The sequence below is a fragment of the Pelodiscus sinensis genome, unplaced genomic scaffold, assembly GCF_049634645.1.
Source record: "Pelodiscus sinensis isolate JC-2024 unplaced genomic scaffold, ASM4963464v1 ctg215, whole genome shotgun sequence".
In the NCBI taxonomy this organism is placed as follows: domain Eukaryota; kingdom Metazoa; phylum Chordata; order Testudines; family Trionychidae; genus Pelodiscus; species Pelodiscus sinensis.
In genome coordinates, this window is record NW_027465879.1 from 1 (window position 1) to 27,500 (window position 27,500).

Here is a 27,500-nt window from a genome sequence, read left to right on the forward strand (position 1 = left end):
TACCTCGTTGTTCGGGGGGATCCGCGCCCCAAATCCAAAGGCTGGGAACTTCTTGTCGCTGGAAGAGAGCGAGTGAGACGTAGGGTGGGGTGCGCCTGGGGTCCCGCCAACGCACCCGACCGGCAGAGGGGCCCAGGCGGGGGAGGTCCTGACGGGCTCTCGGCCCCACGGACCGGTACCCCAGCCCCTGGGGGGTACCTGGGATGGGAAGACTGTTGCAAAGGGTGCGGGGTTATTTGCTGCTCCGAGGCAAAGGGCTGTGGGTAATTGGCTGCCACAAAGGATTGTGGGTAGCTTGGGAGAGCGGGAATGTGAAGCAAAGGATTGTGGGTAGCTTGGGAGAGCGGGAATGTGAAGCAAAGGATTGTGGGTAGCTTGGGAGAGCGGGAATGTGAAGGATTGTGGGTAGCTTGGGAGAGCGGGAATGTGAAGCAAAGGATTATGGGTAGCTTGCGAGGGTGGGACTTGTGCAAAGGATTGTGGGTAGTTTGCAAGGGCAGGACTTGTGCAAAGGATTGTGGGTAGTTTGGGAGAGCGGGAATTTGAAGCAAAGAATTGTGGGTAGCTTGAGCAAGTGGGAATGTGAAGCAAAGGATTGTGGGTAGTTTGCAAGGGCGGGACTTGTGCAAAGGATTGTGGGTAGCTTGGGAGAGCGGGAATTTGAAGCAAAGGATTGTGGGTAGCTTGAGCAAGTGGGAATGTGAAGCAAAGGATTGTGGGTAGTTTGCAAGGGCGGGACTTGTGCAAAGGATTGTGGGTAGCTTGGGAGAGCGGGAATTTGAAGCAAAGGATTGTGGGTAGCTTGAGCAAGTGGGAATGTGAAGCAAAGGATTGTGGGTAGTTTGCAAGGGTGGGACTTGTGCAAAGGATTGTGGGTAGCTTGGGAGAGCGGGAATCTGGAGCAAAGGATTGTGGGTAGTTTTGACTTGTGCAGAGCACTGTGGGAAACACGGGGAGCTTTGGGCGGGCAGTTTGCAAGCGTGGGATTTCGGGAGCAATGCCTCATGGGTAATTTTCCCCTGTGGGAGCAAGGGGGACGGAACCCAGGCCTCGGGGGCGCCCCTACCTGTCGTAGTCCTGGCAGATCTCGCCCACGGCGGACAGCGCCTTGAGGTACTCGTTGGGTTCCTTGGGGTTGATGAAATGCAGCGAGTGCTCGCTGCGCGGGTCCCCGTTGGAGGCCGTGAAGTCAATCGCCACCTGCGCGGGAGGTGGGGGGCAGCGTCCCCTAAGGGTTAGAGGGGGGCACACGGCCCGGCCGCTCCCCGCCCCGCCCTGCCCCGCCGCCTCACCGAGAAGTAGATCTGCAGCCCGCCCATGATGTAATCCAGAAAGGTGTGAACCTTTTCCACCTGGAAGGGCGAGAGCGGAGCAGCGGGTCATTAGGGCCTAACGAGGCGTTGACACGCCGACGCCGGCTGGAGGAGAACACCCAACCCAGCCCAGCCCCCACGGCTGTTTGGCCAACCTGGCCTTCCACGCGCCCAGGGCTGGGTAAACCAACCCTGCCGAGAGTCCGGGAGCGTCTCCCACCGTCCCGCCTCGTGGTGGGACACGCCCCAGCCCGCCGTGTCCTGCCGCCCGCGGGGAACGACGGATTCCCCCTCCCTCTTTAGGACGGCCCTTCGCCTGCTGGGAGCCCGTGACCCGGCTCCCACCTCCCACCTCCGCCTTCCGTAGACCACACGGACCCAGGTGTCCTGCTCCCGTTCCGCCTACGTCAGCTGTCCTACACCGCGACTCGGTTTTATTGCTCCCCGGCGGGCGCGCTCCGATTTGTCTCCATCGCCCCTGCCGTGTGGCGTCCGAAATCGGGCAACGTCTCCCCCCCGGCCCTGCTGCTAGGTGGGCGTTCTCAGGCGTAGTGCCGTGTCACCGTGTGATTTCGGACCAACCCTCCCATCTGTCGCCTTCGCTGGCTAACCCAGCCCACGCCTGCCCGCTCGCTGTCCGCTGCTGATTTCATAACCCCCATCTCTGCGCCAGGAGCCAGGGCGTGTACGGGAGCCTCCCTTGACAACAGAGTCTGCCTCGTCCAAACTGGATCGCTAACGAGCAAAACCCAGGCCTCCAATCGGGTGCATGCAAGCACGCAGGCAAGGCTGCGGGGGCGAGCTTGGGGAGGCAGGAATGTTTTGCAGAATCACACAGATTAAGCTTCTCCGGATACTTCTATTTCCGATAAGCAGAAATCCAAGAGGCAGCCACACAACTGTTCAACACCCACGTAGGTTTTGCAACACGCAGAGGAGCATTAGGCATGGAGGAATCCTACACAACGCGCCAGAGTGACGTAGTGGGGGGCTGTCTGCTCTGGAGCCCCGCATTCCCACCTGGCTGTGGGGTGCGATTCCCAGTGGCTCACTCCATTTACGGACTGGCCCAGACAACTAATTCCCAGCCTGAGCAGGGGACAACCCCGTTCCCAGACAAATGAAGAGAGGTGGGGGGGTAGATTTGGGGAGTTGAGTTAGTCTCAGCTGGGCTAGGTTGAGTGATGCTAGTTTAGACCAAGGAAAGAGGGGTTCAGGGCCCGTGAGCCCTTCCCCCCAAGGGGAACAAGGCTGTCTGCTCTCGGTGTTGATGCTCACACAGATTCTACGCCCCGGTACGTCTACACAGCAACGTTATTTCGAAATAACCTTCCGAGCGTCGACACAAGCCAACTGCTATTTCGAAATTCATTCGGAAGAGTGGAGGGCATATTTCGAAATGGGTAAACCTCATTCCACGAGGAGTAACGGTAGTTTGAACTAGGAAGCCTAGTCCGAACTACCTAGTTCGTGCCCGTGTAGCCGCGCTGCACGGGGTTCGAACCAGCGGGGTTTTAAAAATGGCGGCGCCCCGCTTATGCAAATGAAGCCCGGGAAATTCAAATCCCGGGCTTCATTTGCAAGTGCGGTATGCCTACATTACCCCGCTAGTTCGAACTAGGAGGGTAGTGTAGACAGACCCTTAGATACTTCGAAATCACGCCGTCGTGCAGACATACCCCGAGAAGCAATCAAAACTTCTACTCTACTGGTTGGTGGAGAGTGACATCTGGCTGCGGAGGGGGGTGCAGGGTCGGGGGGCGCCCCGACACGCCGTCGCAGCAATCAACTGGGAAATCTTAGAACGACCCAGTCTCGCTTTGCTACAACATGGGCGGAGCGAGAACCATCGAGGGGAGGGAGGGCAGGACGGACCCACAGGTCCTATTGGACCTAGAAGTGACAGACCCTCCGCGCCGATAACCCGATGAGTGGGTGTGACGGCGTGTCGTGGGTCCCCCAACACTGCACCCCCGTAGCAGCAAGAACAGACTCCGCCCTTGATTCCCTACCCCCTCCTAGTCCACCCCCTTCCTGGTTTCAACCAAAGACTCCCCCACGGCGACCAGCACCGTACCGACACTACATCCCAGCTGGAATCCAAGAGCCCACGCCCTCCCGCCGGATCCCGTAGGTGGCAAACGGGTGAAGCGTAAGCGAACGAGGCTTAATTACTGGACTATAACACCTCGTCGATTCATCGCTGCTGCATGGCTTGGCGCTGCGTTCATCGCTTCGGGACGGGGAGTATTTAAGGTTTCAATACTCATCGTGTTAAGGCTTGTGAAACGCCCACAATTACACCACCTGCTGCAATAAATACACGCAAGGAAATCGAACCCCACGACAACCGGCGTGGATGACGCCGAGGGCCCCGCACCTGGACTGACCCTGGCGGGACCCCGCGAGATACGTCGTGAACCACCGACCCCCGCTATGGGTCCAGAGGCTCCGTGACCATCGAACGTGCCGACGAATGGAAGTCGGACCTCTCTAGTCCGGCACCCGAGAATAGACCTGACCGGAGAATTTGCCAGACGATGTTTTCACGGAGGGTGGGGGAGCCCCCGGGTCCTGCCCCCCCATCTGCAGCCAGACCGGACTCTCAGCCGGCAGGTGGAAGAGAAGTTGACGGGGAACACGGAGTCACACAGACTTGTTGTTACAGCAATCAGGAGTCAGTACTATCCTGCTGGGGGAGAGGGGCGCCCCGAGCCAGCCCGGCCCCCTGCCAGCGAGACGCCTTTCCCTAGGCCAGCCGAAAAACTCAGCTCAGACACCAATGTCTAGCAGCGTCACCAACACTTCCCGTGTGCTGGGCTGTAGGAGACACCGAGGGGCGAAATCGAGCCCAAGAACAGCACAGAGCCCTGAGCCGGGGGTGGGGGCTGTAAGAAACTATCGGGGACCGCGGGAAACCTGCCCACGCCCATGAGAAGCAGACACCTGGCTCACTGCAATCCTGCTGGAGCGGGGAGGCCGAGCGCCCGACCCGGGGAGGCCGAGCGCCCGACCCGGGGAGGCCGAGCGCCCGACCCGGGGAGGTTGGTGCTGTAGATGCCCCGCCCGCTCACTCACCTTGCACTGGGACAGCACCACGGTGCCGGAGTTCGTGTAGTGCTTCTTCTTCTTCTCCTGGTATTTGGGGTTGATGCATTCGTACACCACCTGCCCAAGGACAGGGACAGCGCTGGGTCTGGGCTCGGAGCTGGGTCTTCCCCCGTACCCCGGCTGGGGAGAGGACCCAGGAGTCCCGGCTCCCCGCCCCGCCCTCCCTACCTCCTTCCCTGAGGAAACCTCCTGCATTTCACGGAAGGTCGTGGTGAATTCACCGATGTAATCGTGTTTCCCGCTGGTGTTATAGTCGTAAACGACGCACTGGGAGGCAAGAGAGAGGGAGTGATAGTGCGACAGCCCCTCCGACCGGGCAGAGACCCCAGTAGTCCTGGCTCCCAGCCCCCTGCTCTAACCACTGGCCCCCACTGCCCTCCCAGAGCTGGGAGGGAACCCAGGCGCCCGGGCACTCACCCGGATGGTCTTGTCCGGGTCACAGCTGCACAGCGAGTGGAGGGAGACGCGGAAGGGTTCCCAGGTAGGGCTCAAATTGTTATTAACCACCTGGGGGGGGAAGAGCAGTGGGGGTGGATATGGGTCACCCCCCATACTCAGCCCTGCTGCCTCCTCCCCCACTGGGCCCCACTCCCTTCATCCCCTCTCCCACCCCCGGGCACCCGCCCCTCACCTCCGTCCTCACCACCAGATGCTCCGTTTGGGGGCCGGTCACCTTGTAGATTTCCAGGAAGGGGTCTGACTTGGTGAAGAGATCCTACAGCCAGGGAGAGACAGACAGAGCCCCAGGGAGGGCAGTGGGGGCCAGTGGTTAGAGCCGGGCAGCTGGGAGCTGGGGCAGGGGAGTCGCTCTCTTACCTTGTTGTCCAGCTTCTGAGCCCGGAATTCGAGCTGCACGAAGTGGTTGGGGCTGGTGACTTCTTCCGCCTCGATCTGCGGGGGAGACGCACACGAGAGCCTGGACCCCCCCCCGGCCGGCCCGCCCCCCCCCCGGCTCCTCGCGACCCACCACAGCCCACGCCCAGCCCAAGAACCGGGGTCCTGGCTCGCAGCCCCCCCGCTCCAACCACTAGCCCCCACTCCCCTGCTCCAACCACTAGCCCCCCCGCCCTCCTAGAGCTGGGGAAAGAACCCAGGGGTCCCGGCTCACAGCCCCTCCCCACTCCGACCACTAGCCTCCACTCCCCTGCTCCAACCACTAGCCCCCCCCCCCCGCCCTCCTAGAGCTGGGGAAAGAACCCAGGGGTCCCGGCTCACAGCCCCTCCCCACTCCGACCACTAGCCTCCACTCCCCTACCAGAACTTGGGAGAGAACCCAGCAGTCCCGGCTCCCTTGCCCCACCCCCCACTCTAACCACTGTACCCCACTTCCTTCCAGAGCTTGGGAGAGAACCAGGGAGTTCTAGCTCCCCGCCCACTAAGTCTCTTCTCTCCAGCCCTTTCTGGGGGGGGGGGGGGGTCACACAACTCCCCCCCCCGGTTGCCCCTCGTACTGTGATGGTGGATTTTCCCGCCGTCGTCCCGTCCTTGAGGAGCAGCGGCTTGGTGACTTTGGTCTGGGACACGATCTGCCAAGGAGGGGCGGGGGGGAGAGACGTCAGGAGGGGCGCGGGGGGGGGGCGTAGCACGAGGACACACAGAGGGCAGGCAGGGCAGGGGCACTGGGGAGGGCGGCCCGTCGGTCGGGTTCTGGTGCCGCTGGCTGGGAGCGCTAGGGGGGAGGTGGGCGAGGGGGCACCGGGCGCAGGCGAGAGTTAGGGGCTAAGTCTGACGCGGGGCAAACACCAGGGATCCCAGGGTTCCGGTTTGGCTGCGGTTAGCAGGGGCCTGTCCCCCCTCCAGCCATGGCCTGGGGTGGGCCTAGAGGTCGTGGGTATCCAAGGGGGTTATCCCGCATCCCCGCCTCTCCCATGGCCAGAGGTATACCCATGTCCCCAGGGCTAAGGGTAGAGTTACTAGGGGTAACCCAGGATTTGGGGTAGGGTTATGGTTATCAGGGGTGTACCTCATCCCCAGGGTTAGGGGTAGAGTTACTAGGGGTAACCCAGGATTTGGGGTAGGGGTATGGTTATCAGGGGTGTACCTCATCCCCAGGGTTAGGGGTAGGGTCATGGTTATCAGGGGTATACCCCACGTCCCTGGGATTAGGGGTAGGGTTATGGTTATCAGGGGTATACCCCACGTCTCCAGGGTTAGGGGTAGTGTCATGGTTATCAGGGGTATACCCCACGTCCCCGGGATTAGGGGTAGGGTCATGGTTATCAGGGGTATACCCCACGTCCCCAGGGTTAGGGGTAGGGTTATGGTTATCAGGGATATATCCCACATCTCTGGGGTTAGGGGTAGGGTTATGGTTATCAGGGGTATACCCCACATCTCCGGGGTTAGGGGTAGGGTTATGGTTATCAGGGGTATACCCCACATCTCCGGGGTTAGGGGTAGGGTTATGGTTATCAGGGATATATCCCACATCTCCGGGGTTAGGGGTAGGGTCATGGTTATCAGGGGTATACCCCACATCCCCAGGGTTAGGGTTATGGCTGTCAGGAGTATACCCCACATCCCCAGGGTTAGGGGTAGGGTTATGGCTGTCAGGGGTATACCCCACGTCCCCAGGGTTAGGGGTAGGGTCATGGTTATCAGGGGTATACCCCACGTCCCCAGGGTTAGGGGTAGGGTTATGGCTCTCTGGGGCATACCCCTTATCCCCAGGCATATGGGGTAGGGTTACCGGAGGGGGTATACTTCATTTCCCCACCTGGCCCAGGGACCACTCCGCTGCCCCCAGGAAGGTGTCCTCCTCGACCCCCCCATCCTCAGCGCTGGCACTGTAGGCTTCGAAGCAGAAGGCCTGCATCTCCTCGAAGAAGTAGTCCAGCAGGAAGACGTGGGAGAAGACGGGGTTCAGGCTGCCGTGCATGGTCTCGGTGCGCCCCACCTATGGGAGTGGGGATCGGGAGGAGGTTCAGGGGATGCTGAGGGGGAGGGGGGCACACTGTGGGAGCCCCCCCTTGGGAAGGTGGCTTAAGGGGGAGCACATCCTCTCTCTTGGGCAGAGAGTTTGGAGGCCAAGAGGCAGGAGGCTGGAGCAGAGAGAAGTGGGGAAAGGGTGAAATCAAGGGGTGCCGGGGGGTCCCCCAATTTCCTCTGAGAAGGGGGGACTGTGGGGCAGCCCAAGGGGGAGACGCAAGGGCAGGGGTCCCCGGAGCAGGGCATGGCTGGGAGCCCCCGTACCTCGCTCCACTGCCCTTCAACCAGCTGCTTCAGCACCACGCAGGGGTTGGGGGCGGCCAGGGGGTCCCGATCCAGGAGGTTCCAGCAGGAGACTCGGAGCTCGACCCGCGAGGCTCCTAGGGCCACCGGCTGGGACTCGTCCGCCTCTGACATGGGGGCGCCTGGGCGGGAGAGACGGAAGGCAACGGACGCAGGGAGAGAGGGGAGGGGATGGGGAGGACAGACGGACGGACGGACGGGTGGATGGATGGATGGATGAGTGGGAGAATGGATGGACAGACGGGTGGGTGGACGGGGGGATGGACGGGCGGGCGGGTGGGGGAGAGGGACGGGCGGGCGGACGGACAGACGGGCGTTTCAGGCCCACAGCCCCATAGCTCAGAGCAGAACACGCCCTCCCCGAGGGAACGAGGTGCCGGGAAGACGCCGATGCTCCCAGAGAGCAAGTGCACCCGGCTCAGGGGGAGAGGTGACAAGCAGAGAGAGCAGCCAGGAGGCGGGGGAGCAGAGGCTGTGGGTCAGAGTGAGGGGCACTGGCAGGGCTGGGGGGTAGGAGGGAGGGACCAGAGCAGGGCCTGGGGAGCAGGAGAGAGGGGCTGGAAGGAGGGAGGGACGGGGGCAGGTCTGGGGGGTAGGGGCTGAGGGGTAGAGGGGAGTCTGCAGGGGGCAGGGGTGGGGTTGGGGGGCAGGAGGGAGGGGCAGAATCCAGAGCAAGGGCTGTGAGGTAGGAGGGGCAGGGCTAGGGGTCAGGGGCTGGGGGGAGGGAGGGGGCAGGGGCTGTGGAGCAAGAGCAGGGGCTGGGGCGCTGGAGCTGCGGGGTGGTAGGAGCTGGGAGAAGGGAGGGGCAGGGCTGGGGGGTAGGAGCCAGGGGGACGGAGGGGGTGGGGCTCGGTGAGGGGACTGGAGGGGTAGGAACCGGAGGGAGGGAGGGGTGGGGGGAGGCTGGGGGGTGGGGAGCAGGGGGAGGGGGAGGGCCGGGCCGTGCGGGGGAAGCCCAGGGGATGCCCGTCCGGGACGTTTCTGCCCCGTCAGCTCCGGGCGATGATTTATGGCCCTGCGGTTCCTTGGCTCAGGGCCGGACCCTCCATGTGCAGAGTGTGTGTGTGTGGGGGGGCGCAAGGCTGGACTACCAGGGGCTGGGGGATGGGAGAGAGGGGCACCGGCAGGGCTGGGGGGGCAGGAAGGGGTCAGTGGCAGGGCTGGGGGGGAACAGGGGCTGGGGGTCAGGAGGGGGGGCAGGAGTGATGGGTACTGGCAGGGCTGTGGGGCAGGAAGGGGTCAGTGGCGGGGCGGGGGGGCAGGGGTTGGGGGGCAGGGCTGGGGGGCAGGAAGGGGCCAGCGGCGGGGTGGGGAGCAGGGGCTGTGGGGCAGGAAGGGGTCAGCGGCGGGGCGGGGAGCAGGGGGGTGGAAGCGGGGGACCGCTGGGCCCTGGGGCGCTGTGGGGAGGGGGGGGGTGTAACAACCGGGGTAGCCACGGGCCTCCCAACGCTGGGGCTGCCTGGGGCGAACCCGCTGGCGGCCACACTGGGGCCCCGGACACACCCTGTGTCGGCCCCACACGGCTGCACGACACAGCCAGGCCCACAATGAACCGACACACAAACCCGCCCCCCCCCCCGCGCTGGGCCTGGAAGCAGGAATGGGAAATGAACAGAGCGGGGGGGGGCGGGCATGTTCAGATACACACACACCCCACAACACCCGGCACACACACACACACACACACACACCCCACAACACCCGGCACACACACACACACACCCCACAACACCCGGCACACACACACACACCCCACAACACCCGGCGCGCACACACACACACCCAGCGCGCACACACACCCCACAACACCCGGCACACACACACACACCCCACAACACCCGGCGCGCACACACACACACCCAGCGCGCACACACACCCCACAACACCCGGCACACACACACACACCCCACAACACCCGGCACACACACACACACACACACACATACACACCACAACACCCAGCGCACCCCCCCAGCACCCGACACACACACACACACACACCCCACAACACCCGGCGCACACACACCTGGCACACACACACACACACACCACAACACCCGGCACACACACCACAGCACCCCACACACACACACACGACAGCGTCTGGCACACACCCCCCCCCCACAGCACCCAGCACACACACACACACACACACACACACACACACACACACACACCCCGCAGCACCCGGCACACACACCACAGCACCCGACACACACACACACACACCCCACAACACCCGGCGCACACACACCTGGCACACACACACACACACACCACAACACCCGGCACACACACCCCACAACACCCGGCGCACACACACCTGGCACACACACACACACACACCACAACACCCGGCACACACACCACAGCACCCCCCCCCCCCACACACACACGACAGCGTCTGGCACACACACCCCCCCACAGCACCCAGCACACACACACACACACACACCCCGCAGCACCCGGCACACACACCACAGCACCCCCCCCCCCACACACACGCACGACAGCGTCTGGCACACACCCCCCCCACAGCACCCAGCACACACACACACACACACACACACACACCCCGCAGCACCCGGCGCACACGGCCGCAGGGCAAGGACTCCGACACACACACGACAGGGACAGGCACACCCGCAGGGCAGGGACACACACAGCCCGCACCACCCGACACACACACACACACACACACACACACACACACACACCGGCAGCACGTACCGGTCTGATGCGCTGGCAGCGGACGGACCAGCCCCTGGCTACACCCGGCTGCGTCCTTCGGCCCTGCGGCTGCCGCCCCACCTGCTCCTCCCGCGGTGCCCCCCCCCGCTCCTCGCTCCGCCCACTGCCCCCCCCCGCTCCTAGCCCCGCCCCCTGCCCGGCTCCCTGCTCCCTGCCGGGGGGGGGGCGGTATGTGTGTGTCTGGGCGCGGGACGCCGGCAGGATGGGGGGCAGAGATGGGGGCGGGGCCTCGGCTCGGTCCCAGCGGGGCTGCCGGCTGGATGGGGGGCAGAGATGGGGGCGGGGCCTCGGCTCGGTCCCAGCGGGGCTGCCGGCTGGATGGGGGGCAGAGATGGGGGCGGGGCCTCGGCTCGGTCCCAGCGGGGCTGCCGGCTGGATGGGGGGCAGAGATGGGGGCGGGGCCTCGGCTCGGTCCCAGCGGGGCTGCCGGCTGGATGGGGGGCAGAGATGGGGGGCGGGGCCTCGGCTCGGTCCCAGCGGGGCTGCCGGCTGGATGGGGGGCAGAGATGGGGGGCGGGGCCTCGGCTCGGTCCCAGCGGGGCTGCCGGCTGGATGGGGGGCAGAGATGGGGGCGGGGCCTCGGCTCGGTCCCAGCGGGGCTGCCGGCTGGATGGGGGGCAGAGATGGGGGGCGGGGCCTCGGCTCGGTCCCAGCGGGGCTGCCGGCTGGATGGGGGGCAGAGATGGGGGGCGGGGCCTCGGCTCGGTCCCAGCGGGGCTGCCGGCTGGATGGGGGGCAGAGATGGGGGCGGGGCCTCGGCTCGGTCCCGGCGGGGCTGCCGGCTGGATGGGGGGCAGAGATGGGGGGCGGGGCCTCGGCTCGGTCCCGGCGGGGCTGCCGGCTGGATGGGGGGCAGAGATGGGGGGCGGGGCCTCGGCTCGGTCCCGGCGGGGCTGCCGGCTGGATGGGGGGCAGAGATGGGGGGCGGGGCTGCCGGCTCTCCGCTCCCCTCCGCCCTTCTGCTCCAGGTGCAGCGGGGCAGGGGGCGGGGCTTGCCGGCGTGGCCCCGCCCCTCGCTGAGGTCGGGCCCGGAGTGGAGACTCACAACAGTCGGGGGCGCACTGCCCCCCCAATCCACACAGGAGTAGACACAACAGGGACACAAACACCCCAAAGAACACCCGCCCTGGCAACCGCGACACACAGGGACACAGCCCCCCGCCCCCCTGACATCTCGCCCCCCGGGGACAGGCAGCCACCCACTGTGGGCCAGGCTTGTGAAGGGCGTTGAGGGGGTACACAAGAATACAATGGAGTGTGTGCTGGGGTGGCCCTCTGCCCTCCGCTGGCAGGGTTGTGTGTGTGCTGCCCCCTGGTGGCGGGGTTGCGTGTGTGCTGGTGGCGGGGTTGTGTGTTTGCTGGTGGCGGGGTTGTGTGTTAGCTGCCCCCTGGTGGCGAGGTTGTGTGTGTTGCTGGTGGCAGGGTGGTGGACTGGCTGCCCCCTGCTGGCAGGATTGTGTGTTTGCTGGTGGCAGGGTTGTGTGTTTGCTGGTGGCGGGGTTGTGTGTTTGCTGCCCCCTGGTGGCGGGGTTGTGTGTTTGCTGGTGGCGGGGTTGTGTGTTTGCTGGTGGCAGGGTTGTGTGTTTGCTGCCCCCTGGTGGCGGGGTTGTGTGTTGCTGGTGGCAGGGTTGTGTGTTTGCTGCCCCCTGGTGGCGGGGTTGTGTGTTTGCTGGTGGCAGGGTTGTGTGTTTGCTGGTGGCAGGGTTGTGTGTTTGCTGCCCCCTGGTGGCGGGGTTGTGTGTTTGCTGGTGGCGGGGTTGTGTGTTTGCTGGTGGCGGGGTTGTGTGTTTGCTGCCCCCTGGTGGTGGGGTTGTGTGTTTGCTGCCCCCTGGTGGCGGGGTTGTGTGTTTGCTGGTGGCGGGGTTGTGTGTTTGCTGCCCCCTGGTGGTGGGGTTGTGTGTTTGCTGCCCCCTGGTGGCGGGGTTGTGTGTTTGCTGGTGGCGGGGTTGTGTGTTTGCTGGTGGCAGGGTTGTGTGTTTGCTGCCCCCTGGTGGCGGGGTTGTGTGTTTGCTGGTGGCAGGGTTGTGTGTTTGCTGGTGGCAGGGTTGTGTGTTTGCTGCCCCCTGGTGGCGGGGTTGTGTGTTTGCTGGTGGCGGGGTTGTGTGTTTGCTGCCCCCTGGTGGTGGGGTTGTGTGTTTGCTGCCCCCTGGTGGCGGGGTTGTGTGTTTGCTGGTGGCGGGGTTGTGTGTTTGCTGCCCCCTGGTGGTGGGGTTGTGTGTTTGCTGCCCCCTGGTGGCGGGGTTGTGTGTGTTGCTGGTGGCAGGGTGGTGGACTGGCTGCCCCCTGGTGGTGGGGACGGGACCTGCCCCATGTGCCCCCCCCACACTCCCTAGTGGCAGGTTGTGTGTTTCCTTCCCTGGGTGTCCCCCCCCCGAGATCCGACTGTCCCCTGCTGGCCGGGACTGAGAGCTACTGTGTGTGACCCACAGATGGGGGCCAGGGACGCCCGGCCCCTGCAGCCTGCCCCCCAGCAAGGGGCCCCAGTGAGGAAGGAGCCGGCTGCTGATCGCCAGATAGAATTTATTTCTCTCTTCGCTCTGTACAGGCCGAAAATAGACAGTGACCCCCGGGGGGGGCGGAAAAGGGGGGGCGGGGTAGCCGCTCAGGGGGAGGAGCCACATTCAGAATCCTGCCCCCCTCCCCGTTTTCCACCTGCCGGGGGCTCCCCGTGGGAACCGGGGTCCCTCCCTCGCGGGGGGTCGGAAGCGTGGGGAGGAGCCGGGTGCGCATGGGGGGTGGAAGCAAGCGGGTGGGGGGCAGGGTGGAGTCTGTGCCCCATGGCTATGGGGGGAGGGGCCGATCCTTGGTTTTTGTTGGCGGGGAGGCCTCTTCTCTCTCGCCTCGGTGCCACGTTCCCGGCTGCCCCCAGCTGCTGGCAGGGCAGGTCTGTCAGTCTGTCCCGGACTCCGGGGTCCCTGTGGAGAGACGGACGAGGTGACAGGCTGGGGGGGGAACAGCTGGGGGGCAGAGGGTGGCTCTACTCACCCACAGCCTGGTCCATGGAGAGGAGAGGCCGAGCCACGGGGAGGCGGGTTTTCCGGGATGGCTGGTACCTCCCCGTGGGTGGGGGCGGAGGGGGGTCGGGCAGGGGGGCGTTGGCCGCACCTGTTGGGGGTGGGGAAGGGTTAGATCCAGAGACAACCCAGCTGGGGGCACTGCTATGGGGAAGCTCGCAGCCCCTAGGGTTCCCCCCCCCCTCCGGCTGGGGGCACTGCTGTGGGGAAGCTCGCAGCCCCTAGGGTCCCCATTTCTGTCTGGTGGCACTGCTAGGGCGGAAGCTCACATCCCTTAGGGTCCCCTCCCTCAGCTAGAGGCACTGCTGTGGGGAAGCTCGCAGCCCCTAGAGTTCCCCCCCCCCCGGCTGGGGGCACTGCTGTGGGGAAGCTCGCAGCCCCTAGGGTCCCCACTTCTGTCTGGTGGCACTGCTAGGGGGGAAGCTCACAGCCCTTAGGGTCCCCTCCCCCAGCTAGAGGCAATGCTGTGGGGAAGCTCGCAGCCCTGGGGCCCCTTCCCCCACTCAGTTCGGGGTCTCACCTCTGGCTCCAGGGTGACGGCCCCGGTCTGACTCCAGCTTGTCACAGGACTGGGCCCGGCGCGTGCGCTGGGGCTTCAGGGGGACCGGCTTCCGCCCCCCCTCACAGCCCCCTGGAAGGAGAAAGGGGGTGAAAGGCCCCGGGTCCCCTCCCCCACCCCTGGAGCCAGCCCGTCCCTGTTTGGGGCAGGGTCCGTCCTGGCCCCGCCCCCTGGCCCAGTTCCCGGTACCTTCTGTATCCAGGTGGTCTGGGCGGGGACGGGCGATGGGGGGGGAGGTCCGCGTCTCGGGGGGGCCGGCCCCCCCCTCCCCCTCCTCGCTGCTTTGGCTCCTCTCCGGCTGAGTGGGGGCCTTTCGGCCCCGGGGGACGGCGACGGGCTTGGGGGGACGGGCCTGTTGGGGAGTGGGGAGGGGACAGGGGCATCAGTTAGACCCCCCAGTAATGCCACAGAGCACCCCAAACTCCACCCCCGGGGGCACTGCTGTGGGGAAGCTCACAGCTTACACCCTCTGTCCCCCCAGCCTCCCACCACTGCAGCCCCCCTCTCACCTTTCCAGATACCAGGAAGCTGGGGTTTGGGGGCCTGTCCCCCTCCTCCTCTCTGGGGGTCCCGCTGGGGCTGTCCGTCCCCTCCCGGTCCAGCTGCGCGCTCTCCTCTGCTGAAATGGGAGAGGAAGAAACCACATGAATGATGGGGGCACTGCTGTCGGAAGCTCGCAGCCGTGCCGGGCACTGCTCTAAAGCTTAGAACTCCAGGGGCACTGCTGCAGGGAAGTTCACAGCCCTGAGGGCACTGCTGTAGGGAAGCTCGCAGCCCTGGGGGCACTGCTGCAGGGAAGCTCACAGCCCTGGCAGCACTGTTGTAGGGAAGCTCACAGCCCCGGGAGCACTACTGCAGGGAAGTTCACAGCCTTAGGGGCACTGCCCCAGGGAAGCTCACAGCCCAGGGGCACTGCTGAAGGGAAGTTCACAGCCTTAGGGGCACCGCCCCAGGGAAGCTCACAGCCCCAGGGCACTGTGCCGGGAAGCTCGCAGCCCTGGGGGCACTACTGCAGGGAAGTTCACAGCCTCAGAGACACAGCCGCCGAGAAGTTTGCAGCCCTGGTGGCACTGTTGTAGGGAAGCTCACAGCCCCGGGGCACTGTGCCGGGAAGCTCGCAGCCCTGGGGGCACTACTGCAGGGAAGTTCACAGCCTTAGGGGCACCGCCCCAGGGAAGCTCACAGCCTCAGGGCACTGTGCCAGGAAGCTCGCAGCCCTGGCGGCACTGTTGTAGGGAAGCTCACAGCCCTGGGGCACTGTGCCGGGAAGCTCGCAGCCCTTACCGATATCCCAGCTGGCCTCAGCCCGGCGGATGGTGGCGAACGTCGGTTTGGAGCTCTGTGGGGGAGGTTGGGGTCTCCAGCCCCCTCTGTCTGTGGGGGGGGGGGAAAAGGGGGGATCAGGATGGGGGGAGCTAGGAGAGGAGGAGGGGCAGACTTTGGGGTGCACCCCCTTACCTGTTTCGTCCGAGGACCTCCGCCTCTCTCGATCCTGCAGGCTGCCTGTCCTCTGCAGCTCCACCCCCTGGAGCCAAGCCAGTAGAAAGGGGAGTCAAGTGGGTGTGGCCTCCCTCCTCAGGCCCCGCCCCCAAATAGCCCCTCCCTCTGTGACTGTAGCTGCAGGCCACCAGGTAACAAGTGGGCGTGGCCTGTCTTCAGGCTCCACCCCTTCAGAAATGCCCCTCCCCTTCCCCCATACCTCTGTCTTCCCATCCAGGCTCCGCCCCATTCCCGGCAGGGCGATGCGCTGGACTTTGGAAGGCTGCAATAGCTCCGCCTCCGAGGAGTCTGACTCCGCCCTCTCGGGGTTGCGGGGACGGTCGGTGGAGGGACCCTACGGACAGAGAGGTGGTTGAACGCAGCGACCTCTGCGGGGCCCTCCCGCCCTGCTGCCCGGGCCCCCCTTACCTGCATCCCCCGGGATGGCAGCCCCTTCACCCCGCTTCCTCCGCTGCCCCCCAGCCCGGGGAAGGGGACCCGCACGCTCTGGGGCTCCTCCTCCTGCCCCTCGTCCAGGCTGGCCGAGCTCCGCATGGGCGCCTTGGGCTCCTCTCCTGCCCCCTGCGGGGTGCCGGGGGAGCTGTGGGGGGCCCCCCACACGGTGTCTTCAGCCTCCCGCTCCCCCTTGAGGCTCCGGTGGCGCCGAAAATGGAAAAGCCCCTTTCGCCTCTTCTTCTGCATGGGGGGCAGGGCGTCCGAAGGACCTGGTCTCACCCCGCAGCCCCTGGGGGTCCGGGGATAGCTGAGGGGCAGAGGAGAGGAGTGGGGGTGATCAGAGAATCAGACTGGGGGGGCTCCCTACCCTTCCCCCAGCCCAGTGCCCTCTCTGCCGACAGCAGCCAGTGCCAGATGCCCCAGAGGGAGGGAACGGAACCGGTACTGATCGCGCCATCTCGCTCCTGCCATCCATCTCCGCCCTCCGACACACAGAGGCTGGGGACCCCGTTCCTACCCAGCCTGGCTAAGAGCCATCGATGGACCCAACCTCCATGAATCTATCTCGCTATTTTTTGAACCCTGTTAATGTCCTGGCCTTTGCCGCATCCTCTGGCGAGGAGTTCCACAGGTTGACTGTGCTCGGAGTGAAGAAAAACTTCCTTTGGTTTGTTTGAAACCTTTTCAGCTCATTGGGTGACCCCTCGTGCTTATATTGTGGGATCCCCCCCCCCCCGAACGTGCCTTACTTTACATTTATCAACATTAAAATCCATCTGCCATTTTGTTGCCCTAGTTCGGAGAGACCTTTTTGCAGTTCTTCACAGTCTGCTTTGGACTTAACTCTCTTGAGCAGTTTGGTACCAAGGGTTGATGGTCCCACCTGGCGTTATCGGTGAGGACACGCCTGCTAAAAAATTCCTCCAGGCCCTCGTCCAGCCTCGGCACCGTCCCGTTCTCCTGCCGCTGGGGCTCGATGGATCCTGGCGTCCGAGCCTGCTGAGGAGAGGTATAGTATGCAAGGAATTCGCCCCTGTCACTTTAAGACTGGCTCCTCCCTCTTACCCCCCCCCATAGGCAAAGGGGAAGTCCCGCCTCCAGTGACTTGGACTTCCTGCCGTAGTCTGGAGATAAAGCTATTAGCTCCTCCCACTACAAGAACAGCTCTTCCCCCTTTCCATCGGAAACTACCTCCTCCAGTAACCGGAACTTCCTGTTTTGGAGTATTAAAAAGAGTAATGCTCAGTTAGCTGCTCCTACTATAAAGCTGGCTCCTCCCCCCTGTACACAGCTGAAGTAGGAAGTCCCGCGTCTTGGGAACCGGGACTTCCTGTTTTAGTAGGGGATAAGTTCCAGTTTCCTGTGTCTGCTTCAGCTCATTACCCCATCAGGCTCTGGGGCTGGAGTCTGTCCAAAAGGTAAAGGCACAGTTGAGGGGAGACAGAGTGAAAAAAGAGACAGAATGAGTGAACAAAAAAGGAGCAGAGAGGGGAAGAGGAATAAACAAACGAATAAGGGAAGGAACAAAAGAATGTGAAAATGAATGGATGGAAGAGGGAATGCAAAATTGAGAGAACGCATGATTAAGCAAATTTGCAAATGAAAAATTAAGCAGAAAAGGGGCGAACAAGAAAAGGAAGGAACGAGAAAGGAAGGAACGAGAAAAGGAACGAATGTAGGAGAAACGGACTGAGGAAAGGAGAAGACAAGGGAACAAATGCAGCAGAATGAGAGAAAAGGAAGGAATGAGAAAGGAAGGAAGAAGAAGAGGAAGGAAGGAGAAAAGGAAGGAATGAATGCAGGAGAATGTGAGAAAAGGAAGGAACGAGGAAGAAAGGAAGGAGAAAAGGAAGGAGGGAGAAAGGAAGGAAGGAAGGAAGGAAGGAAGGAAGGAATGAGAAAAGGAACGGGAAAAGGAAGGAAGGAGAAAAGGAAGGAATGCAGGAGAAAAGGAAGGAATGCAGGAGAAAAGGAAGGAGAAAAGGAATGGGAAAAGGAACGGGAAAAGGAAGGAAGGAGAAAAGGAAGGAGGGAGAAAGGAAGGAAGGAGAAAAGGAATGAGAAAAGGAACGGGAAAAGGAACGGGAAAAGGAAGGAAGGAGAAAAGGAAGGAATGCAGGAGAAAAGGACTGCGGCAAGGAGAGGAGGGAACGAATGCAGGAGAACGTGAGAAAAGGAAGGAGCAGGGGAAGAAAGACTCAGATGAGCAACCCAGAGATGCCAGCAGAGGCCCGGCGGCACGAGGTGCTGGATGAGGTGGGCGTGACTCACGTTCTGGCGGGGCCCCGGGGGGGCGCAGCGGGGGGGCCGGGGCCGGCCGCGGGTGCGGTGCTCCAGCCGGGAGCCCTCGGTGGGGAGCTCGGCCAGTCCCTCGAAGGACGGGCTGCGGGAATGCGAGTACTGGCTGCTGGTCGACGAGGACAGCCAGCCGGACGGAGAGTCGGTGCTCCAACGGGGTGCAGCGTCGCCATCGGGGTCAGCTGTGGAGTGGGGAGACAGTGGGGCAGGGGAGGAGGAAGCAACAGAAGAAGGATTGTGTGGATAACGGAGGGGTGGGAAGAGGGATAGAGATTTGGGTGATGAAGTGACCGGATTGAGGGAGGGCTGGATGGAGGGGTGCCTCGAGATATCAGTGGGGGGGGGCAGATGGATGGAAGGATGAATGCATGGGTGGGTGAATGGAGGGAGGCAGGGAGGGAGGGAGGGAGGGAGGGATGGGTGGGTGGGCGGATGGAAGGAAAGGTGGATTGAAAGGTAGATTGAAGGTATGTATGGAGCTGGCTGGGTGGTTGGACAGATAGATGGATGAAGCAGTGGGTGGACAGATGGATTGTGGACAGTTGGATGGATGGAGTGGTGGGCAGGTTGAATGTATGTTTGGACAGATGGATAGACGGATGGATGGACAAGTGGACAGATGGATGGCTGGTGCACGGATGGATGGCTGAATGGATGGAGTCATGGGTGGATGGACAGACAGATGGACGGATGGATTGATGGGCGGATGAGCAGACGGATGGACAGATGGATGGAGTGGTGGGCAGATGGACATGTGGCTGGACAGACGGATAGACGGATGGACGTGTGGATGGACAGATGGATGGACGGACGGATGGATGGACGGAGTGATGGGCGGATAGACGTGTGAATGAACAGATGGATGGACGGAGTGATGGGCGGATAGACGTGTGGATGGACAGACGGATGGACGGAGAGATGGGCGGATGGACGTGTGGATGGACAGACGGATGGACGGAGAGATGGGCGGATGGACGTGTGGATGGACAGACGGATGGACGGAGTGATGGGCGGATGGACGTGTGGGTGGACAGACGGATGGACGGAGTGATGGGCGGATGGACGTGTGGGTGGACAGACGGATGGACGGAGTGATGGGCGGATGGACGTGTGGATGGACAGACGGATGGACGGAGTGATGGGCGGATGGACGTGTGGGTGGACAGACGGATGGACGGAGTGATGGGCGGATGGACGTGTGGGTGGACAGACGGATGGACGGAGTGATGGGCGGATGGACGTGTGGGTGGACAGACGGATGGACGGAGTGATGGGCGGATGGACGTGTGGATGGACAGACGGATGGACGGAGTGATGGGCGGATGGACGTGTGGGTGGACAGACGGATGGACGGAGTGATGGGCGGATGGACGTGTGGGTGGACAGACGGATGGACGGAGTGATGGGCGGATGGACGTGTGGGTGGACAGACGGATGGACGGAGTGATGGGCGGATGGACGTGTGGGTGGACAGACGGATGGATGGAGTGATGGGCGGATGGACGTGTGGGTGGACAGACGGATGGACGGATGGACAGAGTGATGGGCGGATGGACGTGTGGGTGGACAGACGGATGGACGGAGTGATGGGCGGATGGACGTGTGGATGGACAGACGGATGGACGGAGTGATGGGCGGATGGACGTGTGGGTGGACAGACGGATGGACGGAGTGATGGGCGGATGGACGTGTGGGTGGACAGACGGATGGACGGAGTGATGGGCGGATGGACGTGTGGGTGGACAGACGGATGGACGGAGTGATGGGCGGATGGACGTGTGGGTGGACAGACGGATGGATGGAGTGATGGGCGGATGGACGTGTGGGTGGACAGACGGATGGACGGAGTGATGGGCGGATGGACAGATGGAGGGACAGACGGATGGACGGAGTGATGGGCGGATGGACGTGCGGATGGACAGATGGAGGGACAGACGGACAGACCGGTGGGCAGGCAGCTGGCTGGGTGGATGGAGACAGGAGAGGTCTGATCCGTGTCCATCGCTCACCGATAAAGGCGGAGACGGGCCGGATTTTCCTGCCGTGCTTCTGCCTCTTGATGGCCATGGTGTCCTGCAGAGGGGAGAGCAGGGTGACCCTAGGGCTGGGACTGGGGGGCTGGGAGAGGGTCTGGCAGGGCCGTGCCCCATCCCCATCGCTTACAATGCTGGTCCCCAGCTCATCGTCTGTGGTCTCCTCCGGGTCTCTCAGCTGGTTCCTGGGGGGCTGGTCCAGCGGGGTCCCCCCGGAGCTCCCTGCCCCGCCCTGCCCCTCGGAGAGCTGCTGGAGGTAGGTGATGTGCCGGGCCTGTGGGGGGAGAGGTACCTGGGGTGACTGGAGGTTCTAAGGGGGCTGAGGAGGGTTTTGGGGGGGGCTCAGCTTCTGCATGGGGGGAGCGAGGGGCAGAGTGGGACTCTGGGGTATAACGCCGGGGGGCATGGGGAAGAGACTGAGGTGAATGTGGAGGGCGTGGGGGAAGGGCTGCCCTGGGGTGCCGGGGGTATCAAGGTGCAGGCATCTGTGGGGATTATGAAGAGGGCCTGGGGGGGGCTCTGGGCATGACACAGACCCTGCCGTGGGTGCACTAGGATGGGGCTGTGAGGGCTGCTGGGGAGCTGGGGGTATCACGGGATGGTCAGTAGAGGGGACTGGAGGTTAAGGTGGGGGGAAGGGGGTCCCTGGTGGAGCTGGGGTGACTGTGGAGGACTGGGGGGGCAGCAAGGGGGACTGGGGGCAGCATGGGAGGTTGGGGAGCAGTGCAGAGGGCTGGGGGGCAGCGGGGGGGCTGGAGGGGCAGCATGGGAGGTTGGGGAGCAGTGTAGGGGGCTGGGGGGGCAGCAAGGGGGACTGGGGGCAGCATGGGAGGTTGGGGAGCAGTGTAGGGGGCTGGAGGGCAGCATGGGAGGTTGGGGAGCAGTGTAGGGGCCTGGAGGGCAGCGGGGAGGGGGACTGGGGGCAGCATGGGAGGTTGGGGAGCAGTGTAGGGGGCTGGGGGGGCAGCAAGGGGGACTGGGGGCAGCATGGGAGGTTGGGGAGCAGTGTAGGGGGCTGGAGGGCAGCATGGGAGGTTGGGGAGCAGTGTAGGGGGCTGGGGGGCAGCGGAGGGGCTGGAGGGCAGCATGGGAGGTTGGGGAGCAGTGCAGGGGGTTGGGGGGGCAGCAAGGGGGACTGGGGGCAGCATGGGAGGTTGGGGAGCAGTGTAGGGGGCTGGAGGGCAGCATGGGAGGTTGGGGAGCAGTGTAGGGGGCTGGGGGGCAGCGGAGGGGCTGGAGGGCAGCATGGGAGGTTGGGGAGCAGTGCAGGGGGCTGGGGGGGCAGCAAGGGGGACTGGGGGCAGCATGGGAGGTTGGGGAGCAGTGTAGGGGGCTGGAGGGCAGCATGGGAGGTTGGGGAGCAGTGTAGGGGGCTGGAGGGCAGCATGGGAGGTTGGGGAGCAGTGCAGGGGGCTGGAGGGCAGCATGGGAGGTTGGGGAGCAGTGCAGAGGGCTGGGGGGCAGCGGGGGGGCTGGAGGGGCAGCATGGGAGGTTGGGGAGCAGTGTAGGGGGCTGGGGGAGCAGCAAGGGGGACTGGGGGCAGCATGGGAGGTTGGGGAGCAGTGTAGGGGGCTGGAGGGCAGCATGGGAGGTTGGGGAGCAGTGTAGGGGGCTGGAGGGCAGCATGGGAGGTTGGGGAGCAGTGTAGGGGTTTGGGGGGGCAGCAAGGGGGACTGGGGGCAGCATGGGAGGTTGGGGAGCAGTGTAGGGGGCTGGGGGGCAGCATGGGAGGTTGGGGAGCAGTGTAGGGGGCTGGAGGGCAGCATGGGAGGTTGGGGAGCAGTGTAGGGGGCTGGAGGGCAGCATGGGAGGTTGGGGAGCAGTGCAGGGGGCTGGGGGGCAGCGGGGGGGCTGGAGGGCAGCATGGGAGGTTGGGGAGCAGTGCAGGGGGCTGGGGGGCAGCGGGGGGGCTGGGGGGCAGCATGGGAGGTTGGGGAGCAGTGCAGGGGGCTGGGGGGCAGCGGGGGGCTGGGGGTCTCACCAGGTTCTTGTGGGTGCTGTACAGCTCGTCCAGCAATTCCTCCACGATGGAGTTGGTGAGATACGTCACCACCGAAAGCTTCACCTCGCTGGGGACCAACGGGGGGGGGGGCGGTTCAGAGGTTGAGCAGACCCCCCCGTCCTCCAAACACCCCCACCCCCTCCTCAGGGACCCCCGTAAGAACACCGCCCCTCCCCCACGCCCCGTCCCCCCGGCCCCCCGGCCTCACTTCAGCTTGTTCTGGATGTCCTGCCCAGCCTGCTCCAGCAGCGCCCCCCGGATGAAGTTGCGGGGGACGGTCACCCGCTCCGACACGGCCCCCAGCATCTTGTTGTGGCCCTCGGCCGCCTGCATGGCCCTGGGGCACAGCTCCTGGGTCAGTGTCACCATGGAGTCCAGGATCACCTGGGGGCCCCCAAAACAACGCGTCACCCCCAAGCTGGATTCCCCCGGCATTGAGCTCCCTTAGTGACACCAGCAGATCCAGGGTCGCCCCCCCCCCAGACTGAGCCCCTCAAGTGCTCAGTGAGTCCTGGGGTCCCCCAGCCAGTGAGATCTGGGATGCCCCCAAAATGGAGCCTCCCAGCCTCCAAACAGAGCTCCCCAAAGTTCCCCGGTAAGACCCAGGGTCCCCCTGAACTGAGTCCTCCAACCCTGCTAGTGAAATCTGGGGGGCCCCAAGCTTAGCCCCCCCAGAGAGATCACCTGCAGCTCCTTGTCGACGGCCTTGGAGACCTCATTGGCCACGGACTCCAGGCGCTGCCGGACAGGCCCGTCACTCGCCAGGATGTGTCCCAGCTCGTATAGGCTGGGGAAGAGCTGGCGGGAGAGAGAGCCCCGAGAGGGGCGGGGTGAGCAGGGACAGATGTGCGTGGGGGGAGGGGAAGAGAGCAGCGGTAGCCACATCTGGGGAGCTTGTTCCTGGACCAGGGATGGAGGTTTCAGTTGTGTGGCAACAACTGGGCAGCTAGCGTCTGGCTGGGGATGGAGTGATCCAGATGTGGCAACATCTGAGGAGCTAGCTTCTGGCTGGGGATGAAGGGATCCAGACGTGGAAACATCTGGGGAGCTCGCTTCTGACTGGGGATGAAGGGACCAGATGTGCGAACAGCCGGGGAGCTCCTGTCAGGGGATGGAGAGATCCAGATGCAAGAACATCTGGGGAGCTAGCTTGTGGCTGGGGATGGAGGGATCCAGATGTGAGAACATTTGGGGAGCTCGCTTCTGGCTGGGGTGGAGGGATCCAGATGTGGCAATATCTGGGGAACTAGCTTCTGGCTGGGGATGGAGGGATCCAGATGTGTCAACATCTGGGGAGCTTGTTCCTGGACCCGGGATGGAGGTTTCAGTTGTGTGACCACATCTGGGGACAGAAGGCCCAGATGTGGCAACCTCTGCAGCAGCAGGGTTTCGCCAGGGCGACGGGACACAGCTGTGGCCACATCTGGAGACGCAGGGCCGGGGCCACAGGTGGAGGAGCCAGGACGGGAGAGGCAGGGGTTGAGTGAGAGGGGTGGAGACGGAGGGAACGGGGTGGAGCCGGGCAGAGGGGGGGGTCTCTCACCGCCCGCGAGTTCTTGGCCTCCTTCATCAGCTCCCGCGCGTACAGCACCTCCTCTTGGACGGTGTCGGCCGGGCAGCCGTGCAGAGCCCTCACCTTCTCCTGGACCTGCAGGCACAGCCGCCGGATCATCTGCTGAGGGACAGGGTGGTTAGCGGCACCCCTGAGCCAGCCGGATGGAGCCGGAGCCCCCTCAAGGGGAAAGGCCCTGAGCTCTGTTCCCTGCCCCCCAAGCCCGCCCCCTGGCCCGCGGGGGACGGTACGGGGAGATGGGAACGTTTACTTGCTCGGCGCCGCTGGTGCCGATCCCTTGCTGGAGTCGGAAGGCCTGCTCCTGGGAAAACTTCTGGGAGTGGCTGTTTCGGAGGAGGCACCATTGGATCTGGGGAGGAGGGATGAAGGGAGGCAGATGAGAGACCTCTTGGGGGGGTCCCCTCACTCCTTCCAACTGAGCCCCCCGGGGCCCCAGGCTCTACTCACCTTCTGCCACACCTCGTCCGTCCTCTCCGGGGCGCTGCGGAAAGCGGCTGTGATGTCGCTCATGGGGAAGGACATGTACTTCAGGGTGTAGTTGCTGTAGGGGGAGGTGTGAGGCTCAGAGGCAGGAGGTGTTGGGAAAGGTTACTCCCACCCCCTCCCGATACCGAGGGAACGGCCCTCAAGTCTGTCAGAGCTGTGGTCTCACTTGCAGTTATCCAAGTTACTCTCTGTGGGTATCACTCCCGTTTCCCCATTTTCACCTCCTGGTCCCCCTCCAGTCACCACCCAAATGGCTTCTTGTCTTTGCGTTATTGTCCCACCTCCCAGGTGTTGTCCACCTTTTTCTTATCAACAAGCTAACCCAACAATCCACCCTAGTGACCCTTCCAATAACCTAGCCCAACACAGCTCAACCCAACTGAGAACATAACCCAGCCGAGAACCCAACGCAATTCGACCCAACTGAGAACCCAGCCCAGCTCGATCCAACAAAGAACCCAACCCAACTCGATCCAACTGAACCCAACCCAACCGAGAACCCAACCCAACTCTACCCAGTTGAGAGCACAACCCAATTCTATTCAACCAAGAACTCAATCCAAGTTCTACCCAATCAACCTACTCTACCCAACCAAGAACCTACTCAACCCTACTTAACTTACTAGTTGAATCCAATGCGACTAACATAAATAAACCAAGATCCTACCCAACCCATCCCTATGCTAGTAATTGTCCAATCTGACTCAAGCTAACCTGACTCTGTTCAACCAATAACTCAATCAGTTTAACCCAACCCACAACCCAACCCAGCCCCAATCAGTAACCCAGACTACACAACTCCAGCCAACCCAAAAAATGCACCAGTAATCCACTCCGACAACCCAGTTACCTACACAACATCCTAAGCTCAACACCACCTACCAAGTAGGCCCACTACTCCACTCAACACCATCCACACAACTCGGCCAGCCCACACACACATCCCCACTACAAATGAATTGCAAACAATGAAGCTAGTCGGTATGAAACCCAGAGAAATGACACCTGTTCTCAATGCTACCACTAAGCCTGAGTCCGGGGTGGGGGCTGGGAGGTCAGAGGCTAACACTCCTCCAGCAAGTCCCTTCCAGACTCACTTCTCCAGGGCTCGGGCGATATCCTGGAAGCCGAGTGCCGTCGTGTTGTTCCGGTCCCAGGCGATGCTCCTGCGAAGAGGAGATCCAGGCTGGGTCACGCAACTGTGGGTCCCTTTTTCCTCCCACCGTAGTGACCCCCTAATGAGACCCTGCCTTGGCTAACACAAACCTTACACCCTCCTCCACTCCAGTGGCACCCCCTTCCCCGGCATTTCCCACGGGGAGGCCACCAATGGCTTTCTCCTCTCCTTCTCCCTCCAAGAACCCCCCCTTTTCCATATTCCCTTCTCTGCTTCTCAACCCCAGGAGATTCTTCCCCTCTGTTCTCCACACCTCACTCCTGCCCTCCCAAGGTAGCCCCTCTCCCATCTCCCAAGCTCCCCGCACTTCTGCTGACAGGACCCCACACGCTCCAACCCTCCTGGACCACCTAGTAAGACCTCCTCACCCTAATCCCCCACTCTCATGCCCATGAGAGCCCCCGAACTGCACCCCCTTCCCTACAACCCCAGTCCCTCCCCTCCAGGAAGCCCCCTCCCCCACCCTGTCTCCCTAAAGAGCCTCCCGCTGCACCCCAGGGTGCTCTTCCCCCCCACCGGAGGGTGCTGTTGATCTGCAGGGCTTTGGACAGCATCTTGGCTCCCAGGTCTTCCATGCCGTTCCCGCTCAGGTCCACTTTGCTCAGGCAGGTGTTGCTGCCCAGGGCGTTGATAAGGATGCTGGTCCGGGACTTCAGCCGCGAGTCGGCCACAGAGAGAGACTGCAGGGACTGGAGGGGAAGGGTAGGAGGGGAGGGGAGGGGTGTCAGCGCTGCGATCCCCTCCCATGTAGCTCTGCCAGAGCTCCACACTCCAGCCCTGGCCTTCCCCTTCACCCCACCCCACCCCACAGCTCTCCTGGTTCCCCTCAGTCCTGACCCACGGCCCCCGAGGGCAGACTCACACAATCTTCCTCCTGAATCAGCTGCACGATCTTGTGAAGGATCTCCTCCAGCGTCCTGGGGAGGGAGAACATGGAGGCAGGGCATGAGCACCAGAGGGGGTGGAACGGGGCGGGCAGCTCAAGTCACCAGCCCACCCACTGACACAGGGACACAGTAATCGTTCTCGGTGGCCTGTTCCAGACCCTTTTCTTGGGGTCCCAAGTTGGGTGGGTTCTGGAGTGCGGGATGCAACAGCCTCCTTCGCACCAGAACTGCAACATTGCTTGGGTACGTTCTAGGTCTCCCATCCTAGACTCACTCCATGTTCTAGGCTGGGCATGTTCTGGATAGCCGGGCACTACAGAGTCAAACTCAATAGACGCGTAACATTGCTTGGGTAGCGTTCTAGGTCACCCACTCTAGACCCACCCCATGTTCTAGGCTGGACATTTCCTGGATAACCAGGCACTACAGAGTCAAACTCAATAGACACGTAACATTGCTTGGGTAGCGTTCTAGGTCACCCGCTCTAGACCCACCCTACGTTCTAGGCTGGGCATGTTCTGGATAGCCAGGCACTATAGAGTCACATTCAGTAGACTCGTAACATTGCTTGGGTGGTGTTTTAGGTCACCCACTCTGGATTCACCCCATGTTCTAGGCTGGGCATGTTCTGGATAGCCAGGCACTACAGAGTCAAACTCAGCAGACTTATAACATTGCCTGGCTAGCGTTCTAGATCATCTATGCTGTATCCCTTACTTCCACAGTCTAAGCTGGGTGGGTTCTGGGTGGGACTTCAGAACATCAACCTAATCAGAGATCACCAATCTCTTGACCAGCTTTCTAAGTCACTCAACTGGGGAGGTTCTAGACTGCCTTTTCGACTTGCGCTCTCCATTTCTTTCTAGATGGTTGGAGAACTGCCTAATTGGTCTAGAATGGTTCCCACTAAGCACCAGTGCTCATCCTGGGGGTCTCCAATGCTTCTCATGGAGCCCAACATGCACCCAATGGGTCTAGAACACGTCTTATGTTGTCCATCGCCAATGGGTCCCGTGGAGTCCAATGCCCATCTAATGGGTCTAGAATGGTTCGCATGGAGCCCAACATCCATCCAATAGATAAACAGAGTCCGATGACCCCTCAGTGGGTCTCCACTGCTTCTCATGGA

The 27,500-nt window shown here is 63.0% G+C and overlaps 2 protein-coding genes across 2 annotated transcripts in view; both read right to left on the reverse strand.

Annotated features, from left to right (window-relative positions):
- Positions 1-3: 3 nt before the first annotated feature.
- LOC102458884 (copine-6-like) lies at positions 4-10,543 on the reverse strand (the record flags this gene model as incomplete). The annotated part of the gene is made up of 12 exons (XM_075915985.1): positions 10,386-10,543; positions 7,617-7,777; positions 7,141-7,320; positions 5,876-5,950; positions 5,241-5,315; positions 5,056-5,139; positions 4,842-4,931; positions 4,593-4,691; positions 4,392-4,481; positions 1,293-1,352; positions 1,067-1,200; positions 4-58 (listed from the first exon to the last, which is right to left on the reverse strand). Coding segments are annotated over exons 2-12 (1,095 nt in total), but the record flags the coding sequence as incomplete, so codon positions are not given.
- A 2,366-nt stretch (positions 10,544-12,909) lies between these two features.
- The window catches only part of CARMIL3 (capping protein regulator and myosin 1 linker 3), a 42,413-nt gene continuing 27,822 nt past the window's right edge, over positions 12,910-27,500 (reverse strand). The window contains 22 exon segments of the mRNA XM_075915984.1: positions 12,910-13,321; positions 13,392-13,511; positions 13,941-14,051; positions 14,169-14,331; positions 14,489-14,598; positions 15,264-15,353; positions 15,438-15,504; positions 15,679-15,813; positions 15,888-16,221; positions 16,798-16,913; positions 18,186-18,394; positions 20,222-20,285; positions 20,376-20,519; positions 22,228-22,315; positions 22,457-22,632; positions 22,933-23,046; positions 23,792-23,920; positions 24,072-24,170; positions 24,269-24,362; positions 25,405-25,473; positions 26,001-26,173; positions 26,347-26,401. Of these exon segments, the coding sequence (XP_075772099.1) occupies positions 13,296-13,321; positions 13,392-13,511; positions 13,941-14,051; positions 14,169-14,331; positions 14,489-14,598; positions 15,264-15,353; positions 15,438-15,504; positions 15,679-15,813; positions 15,888-16,221; positions 16,798-16,913; positions 18,186-18,394; positions 20,222-20,285; positions 20,376-20,519; positions 22,228-22,315; positions 22,457-22,632; positions 22,933-23,046; positions 23,792-23,920; positions 24,072-24,170; positions 24,269-24,362; positions 25,405-25,473; positions 26,001-26,173; positions 26,347-26,401 (2,686 nt within the window). The 3' untranslated portion in view covers positions 12,910-13,295.